This window comes from Solea solea, chromosome 15 (assembly GCF_958295425.1).
Source record: "Solea solea chromosome 15, fSolSol10.1, whole genome shotgun sequence".
Lineage (NCBI taxonomy): Eukaryota > Metazoa > Chordata > Actinopteri > Pleuronectiformes > Soleidae > Solea > Solea solea.
In genome coordinates this window covers 17,769,004-17,796,011 of record NC_081148.1, presented here as the reverse complement: position 1 = coordinate 17,796,011, position 27,008 = coordinate 17,769,004, and the positions used below count along the sequence as shown (strand labels likewise).

General features: G+C 39.2%; 1 protein-coding gene across 5 annotated transcripts; it reads left to right on the top strand.

Annotated features, from left to right (window-relative positions):
- Positions 1-7: 7 nt before the first annotated feature.
- On the top strand, positions 8-26,671 carry mlip (muscular LMNA-interacting protein). 5 transcript variants are annotated; one of them, XM_058651380.1, is made up of 12 exons: positions 8-155; positions 6,502-6,627; positions 15,775-15,912; positions 16,229-17,836; positions 18,549-18,620; positions 19,083-19,160; positions 19,252-19,335; positions 19,436-19,471; positions 21,317-21,364; positions 21,501-21,563; positions 21,659-21,784; positions 24,985-26,671. In XM_058651380.1, the coding sequence occupies exons 1-12, from the start codon at positions 126-128 to the stop codon at positions 25,189-25,191; spliced, it is 2,616 nt and encodes an 871-aa protein (XP_058507363.1). In that variant the 5' UTR covers positions 8-125; the 3' UTR covers positions 25,192-26,671. The 5 variants fall into 5 exon arrangements, with proteins under 5 accessions (XP_058507363.1, XP_058507365.1, XP_058507364.1 ...); XM_058651382.1 differs by lacking the exon at positions 8-155 and adding an exon at positions 1,664-1,727; XM_058651381.1 differs by lacking the exon at positions 8-155 and adding an exon at positions 1,763-1,841.
- The last annotated feature ends 337 nt before the right edge of the window (positions 26,672-27,008 follow it).

Genomic DNA, 27,008 nt, shown 5'->3' with positions numbered 1-27,008 from the left:
AATACACTTTGAACTTCACAAGACAGCCCGATAAATAAGTGTGCATCTCGCTTTTTCACTCAGCGTCTGAGTTTCCTGAAGCATGGACGTAAACAGGTGAATGGAGATCGGCTTCTGATGGACAAATGGACAGTTTGAATAATAGTCGGGGGAAGGTAGGATGCTTCAGATAACAGATATTTTTTCATTTAGGGTAGAAAGCAAGAACAATTTGCTGCAAGGCTGAGGTTTTCTTTTTCACTGACCTGCCTTTAACAGTTAATAAAAAAGAATTTGGTTTTATAAACATAACTAATCCCCATACCCCTCAAGCTGTGTCCTCACAACCCTCTGCCACCTTCAGACTCTTTAACTCATAAACACATACAGACATAGTACGTGCAGCAACTTGATAGTCGTCCTGAGATTTCCTCTCATGCTCAGTGTAAACTATTGCCAAACAAAAACCCCATCATTTCATCTCATTTATACATATTGCATGCAGAGTATACAATAAAAAACACATCATTCTACATGTGTTAAGCTTGCTGAAAGGGTGGATGGATGAATGGATTTTTGTTTACTGTTTGTGTCCTTTGTTGTGTATATAAGATTTGCGATCCTCAAATTTGTTTATAACGTGGAGAGATAACACGGTGTGCTCGGTAGCAGCTGGCAGTGGGCTATATTTTCCTGCTCTGTCCACACTAAAGGGAGGGGCTGTGTTTTTGTCTGTAATTAAACTCTTTACTTAGCGACACACCCAAATGTTTATACTTTTAATGTGAACTAAGGACTAAGGGCTTTACTGCCTCTCACAGAGCTTCTATTATAGACACGACGCTGAACTGCGAGTCATTGACAAGTGTCAATAACAAATTAGCTATGGCAAATAGTGCAGTGCCGATTCAAGTATTTAAAGCTACTTTAACAGACAAACAAAATGAAGATGCAACAATCAGTATAAAGTATAAAGTACCTTCAAAGGATACTTGAGTCAAAGTACAAGTATCTTAATTAAAGGTCTTAAAGTATATGACATTTACTGTACTTAACTATTGAAAGTAATTTCCTGATATACAATATACTTAAAGTTTTAGAAGTAAAAGTATAAAAGGAGTAAGGATTGAGCCATGTTGGCTCAGTGGTAGCCATCTGCCTTTCAACTGGAAGGTTGTGGGTTATATTCTCTCTGCTAGTCTATATGTGTCCCTGAGCAAGACACCTAAGCCCATGTTGCAGCGTGTGAATGGCACAACTATAGTGTAAAGCAGCTCATCAATACTGGAGAAGCTCTATATAAATACAGACCATTACCAACTCTTCTTCTTCTTCTGATTCTATTTGGTAGTAACGAGTAACAAAGATAGTTAGAGGAAATGTAGTGGAGTAAATGTACAAGTTGCTAGAAATATTAATAACAAAGTAAAGTACACATATGTGAATTTTGTACTTTGTTACATTGCAACGGTGCCTCCAAGTATATCTGTTTCTCTGGTTACTGTTTGCTACTGAGTGTCCCTGTGAAGACACCAGCGAGGGTGGTCTGCTTCAGGAAGTGATTTAGTGCCGCTTGTATTCAGTGTTTGAGACATGTCCGACATACCACAATAAGTGACTGGGTGAGGGCATGCACACCGAGGTGACATGTAGCACAGTGACTCTGTGGCGGCGGTTAGGAAATGTGATCTGTGAGGACAGCATGACCTGGGCAACACTCGACATTGCAGGAGGACTCCAGCGGGCAAGTAAGAGCGGCTCTTCTTTAACCTTTCACCGTGCAAACGTATTCTGCTATGACTACAGAGGAAGTGACAACAAGGAGGTTACCAGAGGGCATCAATATCATGAAAAAGTAAATGGTATGTCGTTATTTTTAGCCTAATGTTGATTTGTTGACGGCTGATGTAATATACACAGCTGTCTTGCCAGTTTTCATCTTTAACCTTTAAACTAAATGTGAAACCTCTCACAATCGCTTCAGACGTCTGGTTATTTTCTTGTTTGGACTTTTGAGATGATGTGTATTTGACTTTTTTCTTTAATGAACTTTGTATTTTCAGTTTTCTGTTTTGTTCTCTTGTGTTGTTTCATGTTTTACTTTGTTGGCTTGTGTGTTCTGTTACATGAAATGGAATGAAGTCCAATCTATTAGATTAAGATTTAATTAAACCTCACATCACCAGCCACATTGTGCAATTCGGATTCAATTGCTGTTCACTGCAAATCAAATTTGAGGTTTCACATTCATAATACAAGTGTCTTGCATCTGACTTTCTTGGGAATGTGGCTGTGCGATCTAAGTCTAGGACCACATACTATACTAAAGGGACACAATCAGATTTCTGTGTCCAGGGCTCTCAGTTTCTTTTGTGTTTTGTATTTCATTCAAAGTCTTTGTTGTGACAGAAATAATCACGTTCTTACTACTTTTAATGCAAACATGTTTTACTTCTGACATCTTTATTTCAATGCAGCATTTAAAAATTGTCTAAATTGTGGTTTTACCAATTGTACACATAATAAAATTGTGTGTAACAAAATGTGTGCAAAGCAGCTAGTGCCATTAATTATTGAAGCCAGGAGTAGTTTTCTGGATTTTTTAAAAATAATTACTGAGGTAGGTTGTGTCTATGCCGTTTCTTCTGCCATTCTTACTTGGATTGTAGCTGTAGGATTATAGCGTTAAGATAGCCGCCCCGTGTGGAGTAAGGCCACTGCACCAGCACGGAGGATGATGGAGATGAAGGCAAACAGGCTCAGGAGTGATCACCCTGTAGCTGGCCGCCTCTGGTGAGGATCAACCAGTCAACCAGTCAACCATTCACCAATGAACTTTTGTATGTGCTAGCTCAAAGGATATCAACACTTCATCCTGTGTTTTAAAATCTAATTTGAAATCTCACAGGAACATTTATTATTAGCCTTGTTGCCTTGTCAACAATGTGTTTTGTACGATAAACGAATAAATAAGCAGCTATAGTGCCATGAATTATTGAAGCCAAGAGTACTCTTTTGTATTTTTCAAATAACTGATTAGTGACCATGATTTATCCAGCATTAAGACACTATTAGCTGTTTGTAAGCTCATGTTATACGGTACTACTGTAAAACAAGCATATGTATTATGTGTGATGTGCGTTTTTGGCTGGTTCTGCATTGAGCTTGTAGTTAAAGGACATTCTTTGTGACCCGATTCTCATGACTGCCTCTCGATTTCATTCAAATGTATTCCTGGCTTTGATGTCGACCTACACGTCTGTGTCCAGTATTATAAACATGAGTATGGTTTAGAAACATTTGGCGAAAAAAAACAAAAAAAAAAACAAAATCTGACAAAGACCCCCCCCACCCCCCCCGGTCGTCTTTGTGGAGCAGCTTCTTTGTCACTGAGAGGCGATTGTATGATTCATTTTTTAATGGAGTCTCAAGTATGTAGTGCGATAACCCTCGCTGATTAGAGAGGTACATTTCATTGCCCTCAACCTCGGGTTTGCAGTTTGCCGACGACCCGACGACACAGCGCACGGCAGAAGTGTGATTAGCGAGCGGAGAAAGTACCGGTGTGTGCTTTGATTTCTGAAGTGCAATTATACAGGAAACATATTCATCCTCATCACGACTGTAACAATAACTTTGAACCCAAATTGCAGTGGCTGGGGTCACATGTTGCTATTAAACTTTTTTACATAATTGCATTACTTATTTGCCCAGATAGTTATTTGTCTGCAGACATGCGGATCAGTGTCATAGTGTTTTAACAGCTGAAGTTTTTGACTGATGAAAACCGCACAGACAGGACACCTCTCCCCTGTCCCCCTTTCACCGCAACCAGTTGAGGCAGATGCTGCACATCTTATTTTAAGCCTAATATTGATTTACTGACACTGTTTCTTAGAATTTTCATTTTTGTCATGGTCCGTTGCTTTAGACATCTGGTTATTTTCTTGTATGGACTTTTGAGATATGTTTATTTGATTTTCTGTGCAGACTTTTTACTTTATTGAACTTAGTTTTCTCTTCAGTTTTCTGTTTTGTTCCCTTGTGTGTTTCATGTTTTACTTTGTTGCCTCATGTATTCTGTTTTTTTTTTTGATTTTCTTCTTGCGACGATGTGCACAGCATAAATTGAATGAAATCCAATCTTTTAGATTAAGATTTAATTTAACAACATTATGCAATTCTGATTCAATTGCTGTTCACCGCAAATAAGATTTGAAGTTTCACATTCATAAGTGTCTTGGTAATGTGTCTGTCCAATCCAATCTAGGACCACATAGTAAAGTGACAAAATCAGAATTGACAATCGGATTTCTGTGTCCAAGGCTCTGTTTTTTTTGTGTGCTTTTTGTGACAAACAATCGCATTCTTACTACTTTTAATTTACTACTATCAGAGATTTCTTCCTGCTGAAACGGATTTTCCCCCCTCTCCACTGACACATAGTGCTTTCACATTGTGTTAGTTTTCTCTTTTCTCGTTAATAAGATAATGTATGTTGTGATTTGGTGCTATACAAATAAATAGGAATTTAATTGATTTAAGACTAGGCCTTTCTGCATGGAATTTGCATGTTCTCCCTATGTGTGCGTGGGCTTTATCCCTGTTCTCCAGTTTCCTCCCGCAGTCCAAAAACATGCAGATTTGTGGATTAGGCAAATTGGACATGTTAAATTGACTGTAAGTGTGAGTGTGAGAGTGGATGATTGTTTGTCTCTATGTGGTCCTGCGATGGACTGGCGACCTGTCCAGGGTTTACCGTGCCTTTCGCCCTATGTCAGCTGGGATTGGCACCAGTGACCCCCTGCAACCCTCATGTGGAGGATAAAGCAGTAGGAGATGATTGAGTGTGTGAATTAGGGCTAGGAAAAGATCTTGGTTTGTCTTCATTGTGTCATCATCCCTCCCATGACAAGCACAATGCATTGTAGCGTACAAACACGTGGGGATGTCCTTATAACACCGGAAAATCCTGATCCCAATTCCTTCTTGTGGACATTTCGCTTGCCTTACCTCCTACCCCTAAAATATTAGAACATTGTTGCTTTAGAAATGTTGGTGTGATATGTAACACATCCAAAAAAGCCTTGCATCGTTGTTTCTGCACCGCAGAATGGCAATGAAGTCTTTTTCAATAGCATTTTACATGGTTTGCAAAAAAAGTGAAATGGCAACTTGTTTTCTTGTTTACCTTGCTGAATTTGCAGTGTGAGGAACTGTAACACCCCAACACTCTTTAACAAATATTAACATTATATCGCATGCATTCTGTATGCGATATAATGTTGCCATTCTGGATGAACACACCTCTTCATGGCACACCAATGTACATGCAGTTTAATACAAGCATTGCAGCAGGAACAACGTTGTTCCGCATGGAAAGGGAATTTTTAGAGACGTAATCCCTCAAAGATTACAATCACAGAGAGGAGTGACTGTCTGGAGGCGAAGCTATTACCATTCTCATTTCACAGCTCAATTTTAAACCTGGGGGCACAGAATGAAAACCAAGCCACCATCACCAGTGTTCTGTGTATCTTATGTATTAGGTTTAGGTTTCACAATGTCTGCAAAACCTGCTTGTCCAAGTCTTCAGTTTTATGATACCAACACATGAGAGAGTTTATGAACTTTACTTTACCTTTTTTGATGTTTTTTTAAACATCCTTAAATGATCATGTCATGAATTACTCTCACAGTGCTTTGTGGTGACTTGTCTTTGCTAGTTCATTGTTCTAAGCAGTGGTTGCCCTGTTTTGATTCATCTGGTTAGTGCAGATGCAGTACTAAAATAATGTGTGAATCTCTTGTGTTTAGTGACGTCTCTGAAATTTGGCTCCATGAACCAGCTCCAAAATTGAAAAGATGGCGGTGGAACAAGCAGAGCCGGTGATAATGGCTCCAAACTGAATCACAGGTCACAGATATAAAGCTGATTTCAAAGTTTGCAGCACCATGGCACCATGTGTATGTTTCAAACAAACAAAGGAGCAACTTTGTCCTATTTAAACAGTGTTCCAGCCACGTGACTTTTTGTCACAGCACAAAACATACAGACGAGAATATGAGCTGATGATCATTTAATTGCAGCTCACTACAGCGGGAATACAGGGAGATAAACTGCCTAATCTGTCTGTGTATGTATGATGATCATGGATCATTAGTGTCAGTGCACAACCATGTGTAGCAGGCAGAAATGTATTATTCAGTGACATTCAGCATGATGTGAAACCAGGGATTTTATGGAGATGTCAATCAGTGTATATGCAGGGAAACTTTTGTTAATTGCTCACATTTGCTCAAGCTGCAGTGCATACATTTTGGCTGTTTCTGTGGTTGTTGATATTATTTCTCTGCCCTCGTGAGTGTTTGTATGCATTCACCAAAATACTAAATCACTTCCCGCGTACATCGTGGGAATATTGCCTGCCAAAACAAATCAAATCAGCACTCTGTGAACTCATGTGACAATGGTTGTGCACCGCTGTTTTAACGGTTGTGCCTGGTTTCTGTGTTTTACAGGTTTCTATAGGAGTGCCATCTAGGTCATCTACTTTCACATTTGTGCAAGTGGTGCAGAAATTACCATTTAAAAGCATTATGAGTGCAGAGGAGACATCCGAAGTGCCACAGATGAAACCCAATGAGGTAGAGATGCAGCACACACCCTCAAAACTGATATCATTCCGTTTGTTTACATGAATGTTAAAAGTCCGATTTAAGTCCGACTAAGACAGTAATTTGGTTTTCTTAATGTCATTACTCAGCGACCACAAGAGCCATCATGCAGCATCTAATATGTAACACGATTAACATGTACAGAGGAACAAATCATACAGAACCACAGCACGATCCATCTCTCCGTCCAACTCGCCGTTCGCTTTTCTGTGGAGTAAAGGTCAACGGGAAACTGATTCAATACACACGAGGTTATAGAGAGATGCAGCAACACCTACTTTTCTCCTCCCCATGTATGCTCAGAAAACAGATTTATAAACTGTTAGTATCACTATTTCTTAATGCACGTGTTAGTAAGATTTGTGAGAAATGTGGAATATTTCATCTCGTACAGTAAAAGGTTAAATAGTCAAATGAACATCAATACTTGATATGATATGATCTGAGTCATGTAACTTGTCTCACTCACTCACTCGCCACACATCAATATATCATGATTCATGATCAATGAATCCTGGCTTTTCCCCAGATCTCAGCATTACCCTTTTCATATAGTTGTCAGTCAGTCGTCAATCCTTCTGATTGATTTTTCCGGCGCTTCATAGTGAGCCCACAAACCCACACGAAACATTAATATTCCTCCTCAGTCTTTTTTGAGAGACATGTTTGATTTCTTTTTCTTTTCATTTCTTTTGGCATGCAAATCAGAACTGGCAAAGACTTTTATAAAATAAGGGAAATATGCAAAAGTGGTTCCAGGTGGTAGGACATAGCCGAAACTAAGTTGCACCAAATTTCACAAAACTTAATGGAAACATGTTGCAGCCCAAGACAAACAAAAATGTCCCCTGGGACCATGGCATCAACTCAAACGGAAGTCGACCATTTTGAATTTGGCACCCATCTTAGCTATTTGCACGTTTTGTAAAAGAACAAACTGGTCATATACCTACAAACATTGAGCCTCCATAAAAATGTGTGAATTTGTACTAGACACATCAAAGATTAAAGGTTATCAAAATGGGCCTCACAATGCTGCTTGCAGCTTTATCTTTTCTTTTTCTTTTCTTTCATTAACCCTAACTTTAATTCACACAAACTACAAATATTTAACTGATGGCTATATTAAAAGCAGCCAGACCAGTGGCTGACATAGACCCACAGCGGTTTCATGTGCTGATGGGTTAATGTGCTACTATGTTCATCCAGCTTCAACATCACAGCGGTGCATTTCGACTGCTCCTGCTGCCTGAAGTCAGGTTTTTTTCCGGCTGCCTCTTTGAGATTTCAAAGGCTCACTCACAGGGGGGGTGGCACCATTAACTGCTCAGCTTCCCCCCCACTGCTCGCCTCATACCTTAAGGACTGACTGCCCTTCATTGACTGACGACAACACAGCTGTGGCACTTTGAACATTCCCATATTTTAGCGGACACACATGCACAACACCGGACTGCGTGTGTGTTTGAATTCTTTCTGTTTATACATGGTATCATCCTCTCTTCTCTCTGCCTTTGCCTCTAACAATTGTGAGTTGCTCAAATTAATTAAATTGTGGCATTCAAAGTGTCCCTCAAGTAGGGTAAAATAAGCATTAACATATAAATGCTGTTCTTATGTTGCAGTTGGCCAAGCTGGGCTGTGTTAACGTCATAGTTCAGGGTGTTTTACAGTGTGGTTGTGTGAGTTATTGACATGATTATCAACTGGACACCTGCACTCAGGAAGAAAACATGAATCTACTTAGTCTTTAATATCGTAAGATTATGTTCACTACTTTTGCTCAAACAAAAGCTTGTAAACTGCTCACTGTTCACTGTTCAACTGCTCACAAAAATGCAGAACACCAAATAGGTGAATATAGCTATTGGTGTTGTCTCCATGTGTGAGTAGAAATGTTGGATTTTGTTGCTAAGAGGGGTAGATATAAATAAACTATAGCTTCAGCCTACACCTGTTTTGGTTTAGCACTGACAACACTGTAAAACGCTACAGCCCCTTTTAGTTATGTCAAATTAATACTTCTATTTAACTCAAAGAGCTCTGACAAGTTTTGGATTTTAAACTTAAGTGTGCACGTTTTCTGAATTTAAACTTTAAATTCTATGTTGTGTTGACAATTTGACACCTTAGGCTGATCTTGATGTGTTCACTTAACTAGAATTTCTGAGTTATGATTAAATTGTGCGTGGGTGGTGAAAAGGGCGGGCTTTCATTGAGCAAGGGTGAGGGGGGATGGCAGGTGGCAAGATGGAAAAAAAAAGCAGCTATTACTTTTAATCTTGAAAGAAAATCGTCTTTAAACCGTGGCAAAGTTTAAAGGTATATAAAATAACCTGTCTGCACATACAGCTAAGTTTTGTGTTCACAATTATGAATCTATAATCTATAAATATAGAAAAAAAGTGGTAAACAAAAGAGGACTACTTTCCATGGCGGATGGATAATATGCAGCGCTACCTGATAACAACCTGTGAATAGAGGCGGACTCATTTTCTCATCGAGTTGGAGCAGCAGGACCCCTAAAGGAGAGGAACTTTCCTACTGATTTACCTTACCGAAGGTGAGTTTTTATATATATCTTTTGATTAAGTATGTGTAAATCAATCTTAATGTTGTGTAAAATGATGTTTGAATGTAGATTTTAGTTTTTAACTGTAGCTGAAAACTTAATTGAAGTCGATAATAAGCTAACTACCGTGACCTTGTTAGACTCATTGTGGGCACATTTCCTTAACCGCGCATTTTCTAAAAAACTACATAATTCAAAAACATTAACCAATTAGGTCCGTTTTTATATATATTTAATATGTCTGGTTTTTAGCTAGACGGAGAGAGGAGATATTCATTTGCGTCAGACCTTCGTTTAATTTTTTTTTATTTTTTTTTTTCCAATGTAAACCAGTGTTGTCAGTTAAACACGTTATTAGCGGAGTAAAAGCAAACCTCATTTTAACGGCGGCAATTTTTTTTTATCGCGAGATCAACGTTCCTTTTGGCCGAGCAAAATTTGTAGTTTTTTCACCTACTGTTGCAACAACTAGTAACGTTAAAAAAACTACAACACCACACCGGATATAGCTAGACCGGAAAGAGTAGTAGGTGAACGTTACGCTTTGAGTGGATGACAGCGCTCCTCCGTCTCCAAGCGGGCTCTGCGTATCCAACACAGCCTGGATCATTTCTCGCCGCACTCCCTACATCCAAGTAATGATGTATGCAGTGTTATCAACTAAGCTGGCAGACCCCCCCAAACCGTAGTAAGGATACGTCCAAAGACCGCTAGCTCCTTTAGCTCGGGTTACCTCGTTACGGCAACAACACACTAAATCACGGGACTTTGTCTGCGTTGAAGAACTGCACTTTGTTCACAGCACTGCAGGGTGATACACAGCCTCTCTTATTATTGTGCGGCTCTCACAATAAGAGGAATAACTCAAAAATATGCAAGGTGACAGAGATATTAACCTGCGGCTGGCTAATGTATGTCTGATATCATGTATGTATATGTGCTATGTAATGTCTCTTCGTAGAATAAGATGTGTAATAATAATTAATCTAAAATAATATTTTGACACATTTTGGCTTGAACAAATATTGCGTCTCCTGCAATTTGAAATTGCAGTAAGCTGTATTGCTATTTCAATAACATTTGTATTAATTGTTCAGCCCTACACTACAGTATATGCCAATATTGTTTAAAAATAAAAAAAAACATTTGCAGAAAGTAAGCTGATCCACTTTTCTATGTTGATAAGAGCTTTGAAATGAGAAAAATAATGGGACAAAAAGAAATCAAGGGACATTTAGAATAGATAAAAATGTGTGATTAATTGCGAGTTAACAATGACATTAATGTGATTAATCGCAATTAAATATTTTTATTTTGACAACACTAGTAATCACCTGATGTTTCCGTCAGTCACTATTGAATTAAAACGAATGTTGCTGTAGACTAAACTGGTTCCGTCTGTTGACGTGTGTCTTAGCCAGCAGAAAGAGGGCCAGTGATGCTGTGGGACTGGTAGTCACACTCATGATATAGTTAAGTCTATTATAGTCTATCTATAATCAGTCTATTGTCTCCGTCACCAACAGCAACACTGCATAAAACAAATGTAAATGTGTTGATAATTTTGTGTAATATGCCTACAGATAAACAATTAATATATGTTTTTCCCAATTTTCAGATATCTGCAAGAATGGGCATTTAATGAAGTGGAAATGTAAGTTTTGTCCATTCTTCAGTGCGCAAGGAGCCTTTAATGTATTTTCATTGTCTTTATAAAGCTTTATGCAGCTCCAATTTCTTTCTCTCATGCCCCCTTTTCTGTATTTTGTCATTTGTTTCAGCTGAGTGCCGAGTTCGACAGAGTTGTCACCAAAAACCTGCTGGAGTCATTTCTGGAAGGACTAGATGCCACAATGGCAAGTCTGTTGAAGCTCTACAAAGCTGGGGTGGCATCAAAGAGGAGGTCAAACCTGAGCAGTGTTCTACAGTGTCTTCAACAGGAGGTATGGACTGTTCAGGAAAACAAATCTAATTTCTTATAAGTATGTACCAAAATAAGATGATTATAGAGGATTCTATTGCATTTACATACTCTTGCCTTTTTTGTGTAGGACACAAACCAACACAAAAGAACAGCTGCCTTACTTGGTCGTTTGCACTATCTGGCTGAGGATTTGTCAGATGTAATAAGGATGTGTGATGTAAGTCAATGTATTTACTAGGGCTGGAGAAATTACTCGATTAATAAATTAATCTTCATCTACTTTGATAATTGATTAATCGGTTTGAGTATTTTTCTTTAAATAAGAAAAAATAAGTTTTCTGATTTTTCAGCTTCTTAAATGTGAATATTCACTGGGAATATAATTTCCAGGTTTGAAGAACACTGATCAACATTTTCAATGTTTACTGACATTTTATTGATGAAACAACGACTAATCAAGAATTTTGAAAATAGTTGTTATTTGCAGCCCTAGTCTTTTATACAGATTTTTTTTTTGCCATAATTAAAATATCTACAATATTCCAACTACCAAGGACTAATCTGAAACTGTCAGTCTTTAACATATTTAACAAAATCTTCTACACAGAATTTACAGTAATAAACTTTGCTAATGTCATACTGTATCTCAATCTTATTTGAGATTGAGTATTAGTGCAGACCTTGTCAGAATAAAGGTTCAACCACTCTTCAGCATCGGTACATGTTATACAAAACAGTACAATTTAAGAAAGATACAGCAACCTGGCCCTCAATAGGCTGTATTAAAGGGGTTTATGTCTGTAAAATGTTTAAGAATTGATAAAATAATGAGATGTCACAACTGTTCTATCAGTATATTTTGTCGTTCATAAAAATGAAAAAAAAACATGTTTTCCTTTATGAGACTTTAATTGTCTTTATCTTCGTCATCAGGCTCATGGAGAAACCCTTGATGAGAGGAATGCAGGTTGGACTGTTAATTGGACATGAGGAATCTCTGCACGGTGCATTTGCTCTCAAAGTCTTCAACGTGGCTGTGGTGGTATAAGAGACAATCATTCTTCATGACCTACAGGATGTGCCCACAGGCTTCGCCATGCTGATGGGAGCAACATACTGCCTGAACCTCCAGTACCCACACCACATTGGGCCAAATTATAATGTGGAAATGTATGATACTTAACAACTTGTCTTTGGTGTGGTTTAGACATTTTGGCTGGTTTTGTTAGCACAGCTGTTTTTTAAGCTGCTGTTTAACGTGGTTCAAATAAATGACTGCATGAGCTGCAAGAGTCGATTGTGATTATTTCAAATCATTAAGCTTGATAGCATTAGTCGAAATAAAATAGACATTCAAATTAAAACAAATATGAAATTTAAATTGTATTAACTTGATAGGACAAGTTGTCAATATAAAATAGTTGTATCAACTTGAAATTGTAATTTATTATAATGCAGAAAGTGACTTTTACATCTCTGTAAATACAGGATATTTATTTGTTTGAACTTGCTGTAACGAGTTGAACCACAAAGCGATTGAAAGTTGAATCAACTTTATAACTAATAGAAGAATGTTGAGATAACTATACCACTGCACTTTACTCAACTTTATTAACTTGAGTTTACTAGTCAAAACAAGGATAATGCTTAAGTTGAGTTGAATTGCAATTCTAAGGCAGCAGGTGAACTTCCGTTTGCAAGTTGAACAGCCTAAAAATGTCTTACAGTGAATGTTTCTTTTGTCCTTGCATCAAAAATGAACTGGAAATAAATAAATAAATATCATCATCTCAATTTAGTTATTTATCAAAATGCCAAAATCAATCTACTTTAGCATTTTACCATGTATCCCTAATTAGAATGGGTCTTTTTATTATCAAGCTTCATAATAATAATAAGATACTTAAGCATCATGCCACAAAAGCATGAGCTGAGCGTCTACGTGGAGACACAATGAGGACATAATGTAAAGGACTAAATGTGAGACATTCAGCAGCTCATTAATCCAGCAGCCTATGCTTTTCAAAACTAAATAAAATAAAATAAAAGAAGGTAATTTGCACATGTGTCCCTCTGTAGTATAAGCACCTCAAGATGTCATCATTGGTTTTTAGTATGAGTGACTTCTATAGGCAGCATACACCAACAACATGATACCCAGAGCCTATAATTACCTGACTAATTATCTAGCATCAGATAAGAGTTTTCTATTCATCTCACCAGATTACTGGAAGGAGGACACAATCATTTTAATATCTATGTATAAACAGAATAAAAGAAGATTACACCTGTTTTCTAATTTATGTAAAACTTTCCCTGAAGCCAAAGTCACATCAAGTTAGATACAATTTAGCTTCATTAATATGATATTAAATTAATGTCAAACTGCACTTAATTGTCCTTTTGGATGAATTTAATATGCACCAGGGATGAATATGATAAGAGACAGTCTATTCAATGACACATATTGAAAACTTAATTAATAAACAATGAGCCATGGAAATCAGCAAGTTCAGGCATGGAAGTATTACAGTGATGACAGTTGATATGACATTCATTTAAATACAGTCTCACTTTCCCTCTGGCTGCTTTTCATTACTATGAGACTTATCACTGTGAGACTCTGTCACATGTACTTTTAGATCATAATTATGTGGGAGTTTATGACAGTAATAATGTATGTCATTAGCACTCACCCTTTCCTTTTTAGCTTCACTGAAATATCACACATGTTATCGTAGAATATTCTCTTAAAGCTGCTGTCATTTGGCTTGCGATGCCGTTTAGTATCACAAACAATGGAGGCCTGGCTCCTGATGTGGAATTACTTTCATATATCTGAATAAGAATTTGAATTTCTTCCCATCCTGGGCACATCTCTGATACAGGAATTGAACCCACATCCCATCCAGTTACAAGCCCAGTTCCTCCTCCATGGCCTGCACCGACCAAGTATATCTGTACTTATTGCACTTTTTTTTAATGTTTTAATATCTTTGCTTGTCTTGGTTTTTTTTTTTTTTTTTTTTTTTTTTTTATTCTTGATGGAGCAACTGTAATGCTACCAATTTCTGCAACCTTTCTACTCCAACATCAGATACACCTCTCATCCACACTACTGAAAACGCTGCTGGCTCCATTTTTCGTTTGAAAACTCCAAGGCTGTGTTTTAGGCTGGATGAGCGAAACCAAAGAAGTTTGCAAACAATAGTAAAACTAAGTTTGCAAACTAAGGGGAAACAAATAGTTTGATGCCGTTTCCTGCACTCACAGGAAACGGCATCAAACTATTTGTTTCCCCTTAGTTTTACTCCATACCAGTCAGACCCCTCCCGTTCCCTCAGATCATCCTCCTCCTCTCTCCATCTAACTGTCCCATCTGCCCGCCTCACCACCAGGGCATTCAGCCGCTCTGCCCCCTGCCTCTTGAACTCTCTACCACCTGACCTCAGAAATATTTCTTTTCTAACCCTTAATTCAAATCCAGACTCAAAATCCACCTGTTCCGGCCAGCCTTCCCCTCATGACTCTACTCCAGTTGAATCTTGTTTTATCCACGTTTTAGTGATTTTGAGAGCTCGTAGGTGTGAGTGTGAGAGTGGATGCTTTACATGTGGCCCTGTGATGGACTCGCGATCTGCCCTGGGTGTACCCACGGACAGATGTGGAGGATAAAGCGGTTGAGGGTGGATGGATTATGCAGATGACTTCTGACACAGAGTTGAAATGCATGTATTATGGATGTAGCCTCGGTGTGATTCTTTTCCACTTGCGTTTGATTCAATTAATTGATATGTGGCCAGTAAGACATAGAGGCATAGCTTTCTTGCTGATCACTATAACTTAAGCCCGCAACAGAAAAAGACAATTAAAAGCCCACCGAGGGACTGGAAATGGAAATTAGCAATAGCTACAACACTTTTCATGTTAAATTGCATTGTCCCTATCCAATAAATGAAGAAAGAAACAAAGAAAGAAACAAATAAATAAATAAATAATAGGGCAACAGCATATCTGAATACTAATGTGAGAGACTGCCCTCACCAAACAAAATTATAATAGAGTTTGTTTTCACCTTCAAACTGAAAGTTTCCTGACAAGAAACTTGTTGTGACATTGCAACCGTTGACTGATGTTTTTGAGAATAAACAGTGGCAGATGTATCCTACACTGTTAGCAATCATCCATCTTCACGTCATTAGGGAAGCTGAATGAGCTCTGAGTTTCACGGAACTTGTCCATAAATCTAAATTGGATGAAAAGCTAAGTCAAAAATCATTTGCCACCATTATGTGATTTGAAAAAATATTGGTGGCCTCTACTGGTAGCTTGAAAATGAGGAACACTGACAGTGATATCAGTGATATAAATATGTATGAGGGCTCTTTTGAGATACCATCTTGTTTGTTTACTCGTCTCAGATTTGTGCGTGTGACACAGACCCTGCCTCACTTTGCCCATGAGGCATGTGTTACACCAATGTTATATGTGTGGGACATGTGGGCTGGTGAAACTGAGCACAACGCTGAGCTCGGGGAGGCACGCTGACTTTCACCTCGGGTGTTCTCAGGTTTCACTTGCTCACTTCCACCAAAACATTTGCCTCCTTTTCTCCTGTCAGAACGTAGCCGTGTCCCAGGAGAGGACAACCGGGGAGACCATGTCAGACCGGGAGATTTTCAAAGCAGAGTTTGTCTTTATCAAGGATTCTGTGGAAGGAGGAGCAGGAAACGTTGTCCCAGCAGAGCCGCAACTTAAAGTAAGTATAATTACAGCTCTTTTAATGACATGTACGCGATAAAAAAGATAAATGATATCATGTCAAAAAAGGTGAAAGTGTTTGTGTCTCTTTGCAGGATATTTCATTTAAAATATTTAATCCAGTAGATTGAAAAGTACCATCGGGAAATTTCTTCTAAAGTTTTATTCAATGTATTATTTCTGTTTTTTTCAAATGCAGAAGGTCTCTTTTTTTTCTTTCCTTCAAAGGGTAGAACTCAAATTAACCAGATAAGGCACAGAAAGGTTACACACAGTTAAATATCCATTTTATAAATGTTTTTATTCTCTTTCAGATGAAGCCTTCGCTGGATCACGTAAGCCACACTCTCACTAAAGCCTCTCATTCAGTCAGCACTCAGCCTGAAAATACATCCAACCACATAACTGCTGGGACGACATCTATGGAAACAGCTGTTGATAGACACAGGGGCATTTCCCATCGACAGTGTCACGATACTTCTGGACGTGCTGAGGTTAGCTTGGGTTGCTTTGCAAATAGAGTGTCAGAGGACAGAAGCAGCCCCACAGACTCTGTAGACCTGTTTCCCACCATGACCTCGTCCAGAGACTCCCTCCTGTCAGACGGCTCAGACAAAGACAAGAGCTGGTCGGCCGTGCAGCCCTCCTCTGTGGTCTCTCCTTTCTCCTTCAGCCGCACTATCTCGCCTTGCTCGTCTGTCCTCTCTGGCATCTTCTCCCCATCCGTCACCCAGATCAAGAGGCACTTTCTGGCACCTGGCTCAAGCCTGGTTCATATCCCTCAAACCTGTTTCTCATCCTGCGAGAGCCTGTCATCCTCTGTCTGTCCCCAGTCCCCTCCTCCCCGGCACCGACCTCCTCTCACCCGACTTTCCCTCCTAACTGCCATCCTTAGAAAAGGCCGCCTTCCTGTTCTGTCCTCTGCTCTTCAGAGGCCTTACACCCCCTGCTGGCCTGTTAACCCTGTGACCCTATCCTTCTGCAAAGCCTGTTCAGCAGCCTCCAGTGTGGCCTCTATTCCCCTGGAGTTCTCCTCACGCTTCTCCTCATCAGTATCTATAGATAGTACGACCCACGTTCACAAAGAGGCTAATAAATGTGTCACTGCTCGTTCACCTGTGCAATCCACTGAACACAGCCGGACACGCCCGCAAGCAAAAAGATGCTGTGAGCAAAGTCACTCAAGCAGCGTGCCAAGATGGGAGCAGGTTATTTCACCGCCACCAGCAAAAAGCAAAAAACGACCCAGGGCTCCACTGTCGCTGCTTTCAAACTTTAAATCTGTTTCTCCGGCAGAGCATGAAGAAATGCTCGTCTGTGCAACTCCCAAACAAATGCAACACACATATACGTCCATCTGCCAATCCCCAGAGCTGAAATCCAGCAACACTGCCACGTACCATACAGAAAATAACCTTAAAAACCTCTCCCCGAAACTTGTTACTGAGCGAGACACCTCTGTGCCGCAGAAGCGGAGTCACCCATCAAATTCATCTCTCTCAAGACTTCATCTGCTTTCTCAAAAACTCCGCTCTCCACCCGGCTGCCGTTCTCCACCTTCACAGTCACGCTCACCTGATGTCACAGTTTTCTCTGCTTGCTCAGATGCAGCATCACCTCCTCACTCTTTACTAACCACCTCAGGAAGGTGTGAGTTTGAGAGACGCTGTCCTGATTCCAAACCTGACACCCCACCACAGGGGTTTTACAAAGCCCATTGCCTGTCCCCTTCCCGCTACACACCCATCAATTTTCTTGGATGGCCGTCACCCACCAGCTCCCCCATGCTTACACCCTCTCCTGCTCCACCAATCAGAGACCTCACTCCGTCTCCTTCTCTCTCCCTGCGCTCCACAACAAGCTCCCCGAGGCCGGGGAGTGGAATATCAGACTGCAGTGACAGGGAGGGTAAAAAAAGAAAGGTAGTCACTCCCTTTCCGACATGCATGACTTTTTTAGACTGAGGATATTATTTAATATGCTCCCTGTGACATTCTGTTCTCCTCCACTACGTGGATCAAATCAGATTTCAGTTTTTTAGATGTTGTCTCGTGTTTGTTTGTTTCTCTTGTGAGTAAAGGATTTTGATGGAGCAATTATTATTATTATTTAGTGGTGATACTGAGCTGTATTCAGGATACGTCTCTTAAAAAGATCTAAAATCTTTAACCTTGTGAGATAGAGAGGTGTTTTTACACTGTGGCAAACTCACAGGCCTTGGCAAAGGGTTGCACGCTCTGACCGCTTTCTCTAGTTTCTAGGGTTTAATCACACTTTTAAATCATGGCTTTGCGGAGGTTTTAAACACATTACACATGGCTGGATTCTCATGACTGACACTGAGATGTTATACGTTGAAGCAAGAGGGAACTTTGAACAAAACCCTTTTTTTTTTTAAGCCAGACAGAGTTTGAGTATTAGCAGTATAAGGAATTCAGTTTATTCAGTCAGGAAATATAAGCTGATGTTGTACATCATGTGTGTCAGTGTGCAAATGTCGTTTTTTGATTGACCTTTAGTTAAATTTACTCAGTCAAATTATGTGTTTTTTTGTATGTAACGCGGGCTGAATTTTAGACCTCACTTTTAAATTCATTTATATTCAGTGTATGCTCTTCTGTCTCTAATCTCTAGACACACAAGATTAAGTTAAGCTATAAATCGCTTGCTGCAATTCCCACGAACACCCTTCTGATGGATCAGCAGGTGAGTTGAGTTCAATTAATTTTACGCTAATCCTACTAATTAATCTTGTTCGCCTTGTTAATATGAGGCCATAATTCCCTGGTGTGATGCAGATTATCTGTCATGAGAGCACTGCGGTATATGAGGAGCGTAAAATGGGAATAAAATAAGCCAACTCTCATTCACATGGTTTTATCAGTAACTGAAAAAAAAGACAGAGCACTAGTTAGTGGGCTCTAGATAAATGAATTGCATTTGTCAGTTTTTTTTCCACATAATTTAAGGTCAAATTAGACTCAAAGTGACGCAGAACCTGACACTCTGAGCTGTGTTACTCCCACTGCAGTATGATTCAGTTAGTGCTCTGTCTGGGAAGAATACAGTTATAATGTTTTCTAAGGCTGTAGCATACAACCAGCACCGAAAGAAAAACCGCAGCGCGTGCCTGGGAATCAATTGTTATACTCTGCTTTCTATTCACAGGCAATTGACGAGCAGGTAGAGCGAATAGACACTTCCAGCGACACGTTGGACAGAAGTGTTGCAGACACACATGCAGAGGTATTACCCCACACACATCACTGCTGCAGGTGTTCTGCAGTGATATATACACACACACACACACACCAGTAACTCTGTGCTGTGTCCACAGATGTGCTCGCCTGCTCAGCTGCGGCAACAGTCTGAGGAACTTTATGCAGCTATTGATGAAATATTGGCAAATTCCATTCCAACAGTGAGTTTCATGCATTTCTCGTCATGTGTTGGTAGAAAATGAAGCAGGTTGGCTTCATATTTCTGCAAAATGTAATCATGAATCTATCTGCTCACTACAGCCCCCTAGGTCATCGACTACCAACGTTGGTCAGCAGGTAAAGTGTTTTTTTTGTCAACTGCATCCAACAATTTACTCCTGAAATAAAGGAATCAATGTTCTTGTTGTAAAAGGAAAAGTATACTATACCTCTATCTTGTATATGGAACTTATATAATAGTTTTAACATTACTCTTGCCTTGTAGCAAGAAGACCTTGCTACAAAGGTCTTCTTGTACAAGGTCTTCGAGTTGGCATGTTCTCCCTGTGTGTGCGTGGGTTTACTCCGGGTTCTCCGGTTTCCATGCAGATTTGGGGATTAGACACTCTAAATTGATCGTAGGTGTGAGTGTGAGAGTAATGGACTAGCGACCTGTCCAGGGTGGACCGTGCCTTTAGCACTATGTCAACTGGAATTAGCACTTGTGCCCCCTGCGGCCCTCATGTGGAGGAAGAAGTGGTAGAAGATGGATGGATTTGTAACATTTATTTTACTACTTGAAGTCTGGACATTGTCTGGAATTTGCTGTTAGGTCAGGTATGAAACAGTAAGGCAAAGACGGCTGAGTTGCATTCACAACAGCAAGATAATCTCTGGAGGAACTAGGCAAGGTGGTGGCACCAGACTTGAACATCTCCCTGTGGATTATCCAGAGTTTTTCCTTTTATGTTAGAAATGATGTTAAAGTGCTGGCAGCAGAATATCTGACTCCTACAGACAGATCTTTGGAAAATGCACAAACTTCAGCAAAATGATGGGGCTTTTCACATACAGCGACAAATGAACGAGAAACCTTTGAACAATGCGTGGAAGAAGCCAGAGGTGTTTTTATCCGAGGTGCTTGAGGGTGACACTCCTGTCGCATACTGTACGTTGTTACCAAGCAACCAAAATGCCTCAGACAAACACCAGAATAAGAAGAAGCCACAGTGTCTGACCCATGGCACCTTTTCACACTTTCCTGTGAAGTGCTAAATGCTAATTGACCAAAGGAGGTTCTGGTAGGTATATCAATAAGATACTGTAGATCAGCTAAAAATAAAACAGCAAATGCAACTAAAGGGAACATTTAGTTGAAATGAAGACTAAAATATTTCTTAGAGTTAAGATTATCAGTTAAAGAGCTTTGTTTGAGTTTGTGGCGTCTGAGGCTGAATGTGGTGTTGTTGTTGTTGTTGTTAGTGCTTGCATAGTTGAACTTGCACAGCATTACAAACGCTCTGATGAGGACCTAATGTGCCGAAACGCGTTAGTTTGTGAAGTGAGCCAAAATAGACCAGAGAAATGTGTGTATTTTGCCCTTCTCCACTTATTTTTTATTCAGTACATGCAAGATCCTTTTGAACATTTGAACAAAATTTCACTGTCGAAGTGCAACATCCATTGAAATTACAGTAAAATATTAAGATTAAAGAAAAAACTGAGGTTAGGAAACAGGTACACTGTGCCGTGTTTTACTGGAACACAGACCAGAAGTGGGATAAAAGTGAATTCTGACTATAAAGTGCAAGAAATGAAAGACATATGTTTATTATTCATCAAAGGAGAGAGCCGTCCATGCTTTCCAGAGAAAACAAGCGTGTGTGTGTGTGTGTGTTTGTGTGGATATATATTATGTGAGAGAGTATTAAGTGCACGCCTTCATTCAGCAGAACTTGAGGACAACTTTTCATCCTTCAATGAGGAAAAGAGGAAGAGAAATCATGTAAAACAAAACACTGACAAAAAATGATGTCCATCTTTTTCACTCGCGTATCAAAAGTTCAGCTCTAATGTTTTTTCTTCTTCCTTCTTTGCTTTGGGAAATATCTGAAAAGGTCACAAGCAATTTTGCTTCTCACAAAATGCCAATGAAAAGTCAACTCACTTACTTTGAGGTCTTTCTTTTTTTTCCACTTTCAGCAGAACAACTCATCGCTTCCAAAATCACTGGGACGAGAAACCAAATATGTAAGTTAAAGCAGAGTTAAAAGGGATTAAAATCACAACCTTCTATCAATGTCTGTGCTTTTCTCAGTTCTTTAGATGCTAATGTGAGTAACACTGACACAAATGTTCATGTTTTCCTTCCACATTGCTGGTACAGGCATCTTTAGGCAGCTTGCCCCAGTCTTCCAGTAAGGCAAGACATCTGCTGGATCCAAAAAAGGTTCACACTGAGTTATCATTTCAGCAAGTTTAGTCGCCTGCTGCAACTGTGGAAAAAAATAAATAAAATGAATCCTCTGAATTCCCTTTATCCAGACTAAGCCTGGTGTTATCCGTCCGATGACGGCCATTCCGAGACTGACTGTGGAGGGTGAGGAAGAATTTCACGTGAACCCGTTCAGACAGTCTGTCGTCAAGCAGACCTTGACTTACAACAGGAAGGTAAGTCTGTAGCTTTGGTTCATTGAGAAATTGACATTTTTTTCTTTATCCGCAAGTTCCACAAAGATAAGGAAATAGATTTTAGTACTTTACCGGAGAATGAATCTTTTTCTTATATGGGAGCAGGTCCACCATGTTTCACTGCTACGGCCCCATTTCCACTTTCGTTACGCCATTGATTGGTCAACAGAGAGTCATTCCTTTTGTGTGACAGAGGGAAAAGTGGTGGTATTTTGTTGTCATCTTCCCGTGATAAACAACCACTTTCCAAGAAGAAACACAACAATTGCTTACTGTGTGAAATTCTTCTCCTTTGTGGAATTTATCGGCGGGCTACTCCGGGTCATTCTGGTGTGACATCAGGTTACTGCTTGGTGGAAACAAGGCTTATGTTTGTACAGTAGCCCAGAATGGACAAATCAAACACTGTGTCAAGGGTTTTGTGTTTTTATGCTTCCTGAAAGCCACAATACTTTCTCAGTTTCACTGTGATGGGGAGCGAAAAAAGTATTCAGTCAGTTTGAAATCTATAGACTGTATATAGAAAATGACTTCCATCCTGTTTCCGAGCTGAAGCCAACCTGGAAGAAGCAATCTACTAAATAGCCACAAGGCGGTGTCTCCGCTGGTTCCAGTCCATTTGCATGGAAGTCTATGGGAAAATAATCTGATTTATCCGACTGATTTACAACATAAGAAAACATTTGTCGCATCCGGTGTGAACACAGCATAATAATTTTGAATGCAATAGCTAATGATTGACAAGAGAGGGAGGAGGTATGTTGATATGTATAATGTATAATATAAAATATAAATGTATAATTTCAATATATTACACTAAACTGAGACCTGGATTTACATATAACGTTACCAGATACCCATATTCACTGGTTTTCGCCTGAGAAAAGCGGATTAGAGGTTTAGTTACAGTTTATAAATGTGTTGCAATCACAGACTAGCTTTCATTACAACTAAAATAAATTGGATGCAGCCAGCCAGTGGAGTGCCATCATAAGTTAACTAGTTCTGGTAAAAAAAGAAGAAGAAGAAGTTAGACACTTGCCGACAGTCATTCGTTTTACCTCCTCAGCCTATTTTTTTGGTGTCTTTAATCTCACCTTTCGTCAGTCAGCCTTGTCAAAGCCTCTGACAGGATGATTTCTTTTACTTCTCAGGCTGCTGAAGTTCTTCACACAAGCGAGAAAGTTTCTTTTGGCTCCGCTCTGCTCAGAGTATTTGTCCATGCAACAACAGAGAAGCTCCTTTGTTTGCCTCTGCGGTTTGTCGAAACGCTTTATTGCGACAAAGTGATGCTTTTAATTTCTTGTTTTTATTTGAAAGGCAAAACATCGTACGCCAGAGAGACTCCTCATTTGCAGTCTCAGTGACAGCTCTGTTTTTGTTTTTTTTTGCTATGATGAGGGAAAACAATTCTGGTGAGTTATCAGGAGAGTACATGAGCATGTGGCACTTTATCACGCACTTTTCACGTAAGCATTGGTGAAATGTTCATATTTTATTACCTAAGCACAGATTTTGATTGAGTGTTATATAAAATTACTCGAAGAAGAAATTGTTCCATTTAGGAATTCTCAGGATTCTCAGAGGATGTTGGATGTCACTGTAATGAATCCACAAGGCTAAGCTTTTTGTGAAATATTGCTCTTTAAGTACTACAGTATTACAGTCTGATTGAAGGACAAGGTCCACATGATGACAAACATCTGAGTGATCTACCTGTTGTAAACAACAGCAGGATGCATCTTTGAGTCATTGCTTTAAACATTGTGCAGATGAATTAATTTCACCTTGCATCAATGAAATTGATGGCAATGGATATGTTATGTACCGCTGCTAGTGTTGCTATTCAGTTACACACTGCATAAATGGTGTATAATAATCATTAGACTCACTTTTACAAGGGCAAATCAGCCTTCAATGTTATAAAAAGCTTAGTGTTTCATGTTGCTTTGGCACAGTACCAATCTTACTCAAAAGCTCTGATTGGCTCTTTAGGTTTCTCAGAATCTCTTAGAAGGTATTTATAGGTCAGATCTTATATATAGTATATGTATCTGCAAAAATATATTTAAAAATGGATTTAATTCCTTCAGGACATCATAGTTCAACGTTCTGGGCATAAATAAAGTAAATTGTATTTTACTGCAGTTTGATCATGTTGAATTTCAGGATATTTATAGGCCACTTTCAGCACTCCGAAGAACGACACCGAACAATGAATAAAGAAAAGTAATCTGTTTCCGACAGCAGCGGTGTTTAATTGCAGATAATGGACAATTTAATTATCATTCCATTTGAATATTGGGTTCTTTTTCTAGTTTGAAAACAAAATGTAATTATTTGAAAATGACAAGCCTGTCCATCATGAATCAATTTATGCATTACTGTGATGTAATTGAGAAATTGTGAGGTGACATTTAGCTGATGAGTGAAAAAGGGATCTCAGTGGTGCTTCTCTTGACCTGTAGCATTTGTTTTTTTAAACAACGCTGAAGCTTTTACACTAAAATAATTCTGTAATTCTGTAAAACAGTAATTTATTGCTGTAATGTAGGCCATAAAATTGCAACACAAAACCATAACCAGGTCAATTCAGACCCGCTCAGTCGTGTGTGCCATCAAAATAATCTTGGAGACATTATTTGAAGGTTGAAATCCTACATTGTGTCGCTTTAAATAATGTTTAAGGCAGAGAATTAGTAGATTGATAGTGTTGTCGTGCAGTTTGTTGTTATTCTGACCTAGCACGAAGTTAAACCATAGTTGTTGAAGGCAGAATTGAAATGAAATGTACGTTTACTTCTTCAGTGACACGCTGGTGAAAGTAGAAGTAAATAAGAAAATAAGCAAAAAAGCGTTTTTAAATAAATGTTACAATGTACTTATTATCATACATGCATTTCCTTTCCTTTTAAAAGTAGTTAGATTACAATTACTGGAGACATTGTGGTTGTTTTTATAACATTTTTATTATCATTGCTCCTATATGATGCGTCATAGTATGTGCATTTGGACGGTTGCATTTATCTAAATGCCTTGAGATACAATGACTTCGATGACTGGCTGAGAACCTTCACGAACAACTGCTGGAAATTCTTGCTGCTGTTGCTGCTGATCTGTTTTTCCTATAACTTCTCATATAACACAGAAATGCTTTTTTTTTCCTTTTTCTATCTCAGGCAGAGAATCGGAGTCCTGAAAAGGCACTGGAAGGTTTTTACACAAGTCCAAAAAGCATAACGAGTGAAGAGAGGAAGAGTGAAAGACGACATCCGTTCTCACTGTGTGACCTGCAGATAACAGAGGCTGAAGACCCGATCAGTCGCTCTGACAGGGATGCTTCGGCATCATTCAAGCAGAGGGCAGCTTGGGAGACTCATATTTAACGCACACCCAAAAAAGACGAAACAGTTAGTTGTTGTTTTTTAACTGCACAATAATCTGCTAAGACCATTGCACAATTACAGCTTCACATGTACAGCTGTTAAAAGCAAAGCTTTAATATGCACTTAATGCATGTAAGTGACCATTTTACACTTGCCAAAGCCATTAATCTTTTTTCTCCCTCATGTACAATTTGCGCTGACACTGGTCTCCATTTTCTGTACAATGACAAATTCTGACAGCGTGACAGTGTTTCAGCCATGGAACGCCCAGTCACTTAACGGAATGACTATACTGAGTGTTCATATAATGCATTGAGAAGCTCCCGGGTCGGTTTTGGTTACAGAAAGAGCGTAACCTGTATGCATATGCCGTGTGCATATGCTAGTTGCTCAGCCACATTCACGTCTAAATATTGATAACTGATGTGGAAGGACATGTAAATAAACAGCGCTGTTGTTGTTGTTTTGCAGTATTAAACTGGATAAATTCAAGTCTCCTAAATATAGGAACTGTTTTATATGTTGTACAGACAAAACAGAGGTTTATGTTTATATTTGTAATCAGCAGGTTTAGATTGAGGACACTTGACCGTAGATGTGAGTGAGAGTGGATGTTTTTTTTTGCCTCTATGTGGCCCTGTGATGTCCAGGGTGCGACCCCGCCTTTCGCCCTATATGTCAGTTGAGATTGGCACCAGTGCCGCCCGTGACCCTCATGTGGAGGATAAAGTGTTAGAAGATGGATGGATGGATGTTTATATTGAATGTCACACTTCAGATAGAAAGAGTGGGAGTATAAGCCACTCAAAATCCCTTAAGGAGCTGACACTGAAATGACCCTAAACATATAACATGGAACCATATAGACCAGGTGTCTGCACAGAAAAAGCTTCAGTAGGGCAAAAGGAGCTTACATTTAAATCACGATTTTTCCATCATGATATAGCAGTTTTTTTTTCTGATGATATTTCACAGAATTTCAAAAGTTTACAATAAAATGTATTTGTGATGCAAAATTAAGAAATAACTTGAGTTAATATTAAGTGGCGGGCCGTGTGTTTGAGACCTCTGATCTAGACCTTTTTTAATGCCAGTGAATTAACAGTCCATAATTTGACTTAAAAATTAGACATCGCTTCCACCTCGGTTGTCTACGATGGCCTTATAGCACTTGGAGTCAAAATATGTGACTGCACGGCCACTCCTGTATGCCAGAGGGTAAACATCTGTGCCTGAATTCTAGCCACAAAAATGTGTAACGCGTGAGTTGTTGCGACTATCCAGTGAGATATCTCATCCTCCCTCCAATCGCTCTCTCATGTGGACGCATTGCTTCACCAAGACACTGATACACACACACACACACACACACACACACACACACACACACACACACACACACACACACACACACACACACAGACGCTGCTGCATAGAGTCTCAGGTGAAGTGAAAGTCAACTCAAAAGCAATAAATCCTTCTCAAAACTAAAGACAGACACACATCAGCCCCAGTATGATAGCTTTTAATCCGAGTGCAGCTCGCCGTGAACCCAACATCTAGTACACCTCACGCTGTTAAAATGCTTTTAAATAATTCAAAGAAAACACTGTAACTTGTAATAATTCTCGATCTTGTTTTGAGTTTTACTGCATAAATGTTTGTTCTCAATAAAAACAACAACAACTACAGGCTAATGGCATGAGAGTCTGCCTGATTATATACTACAAAAAAAAAGAATTTGTTTATGTCACACAGACTAGAATCCTTTGAGTTGGTTTGCAGGATGTTTGTACAGCTGATTAGAAATCCTCAAA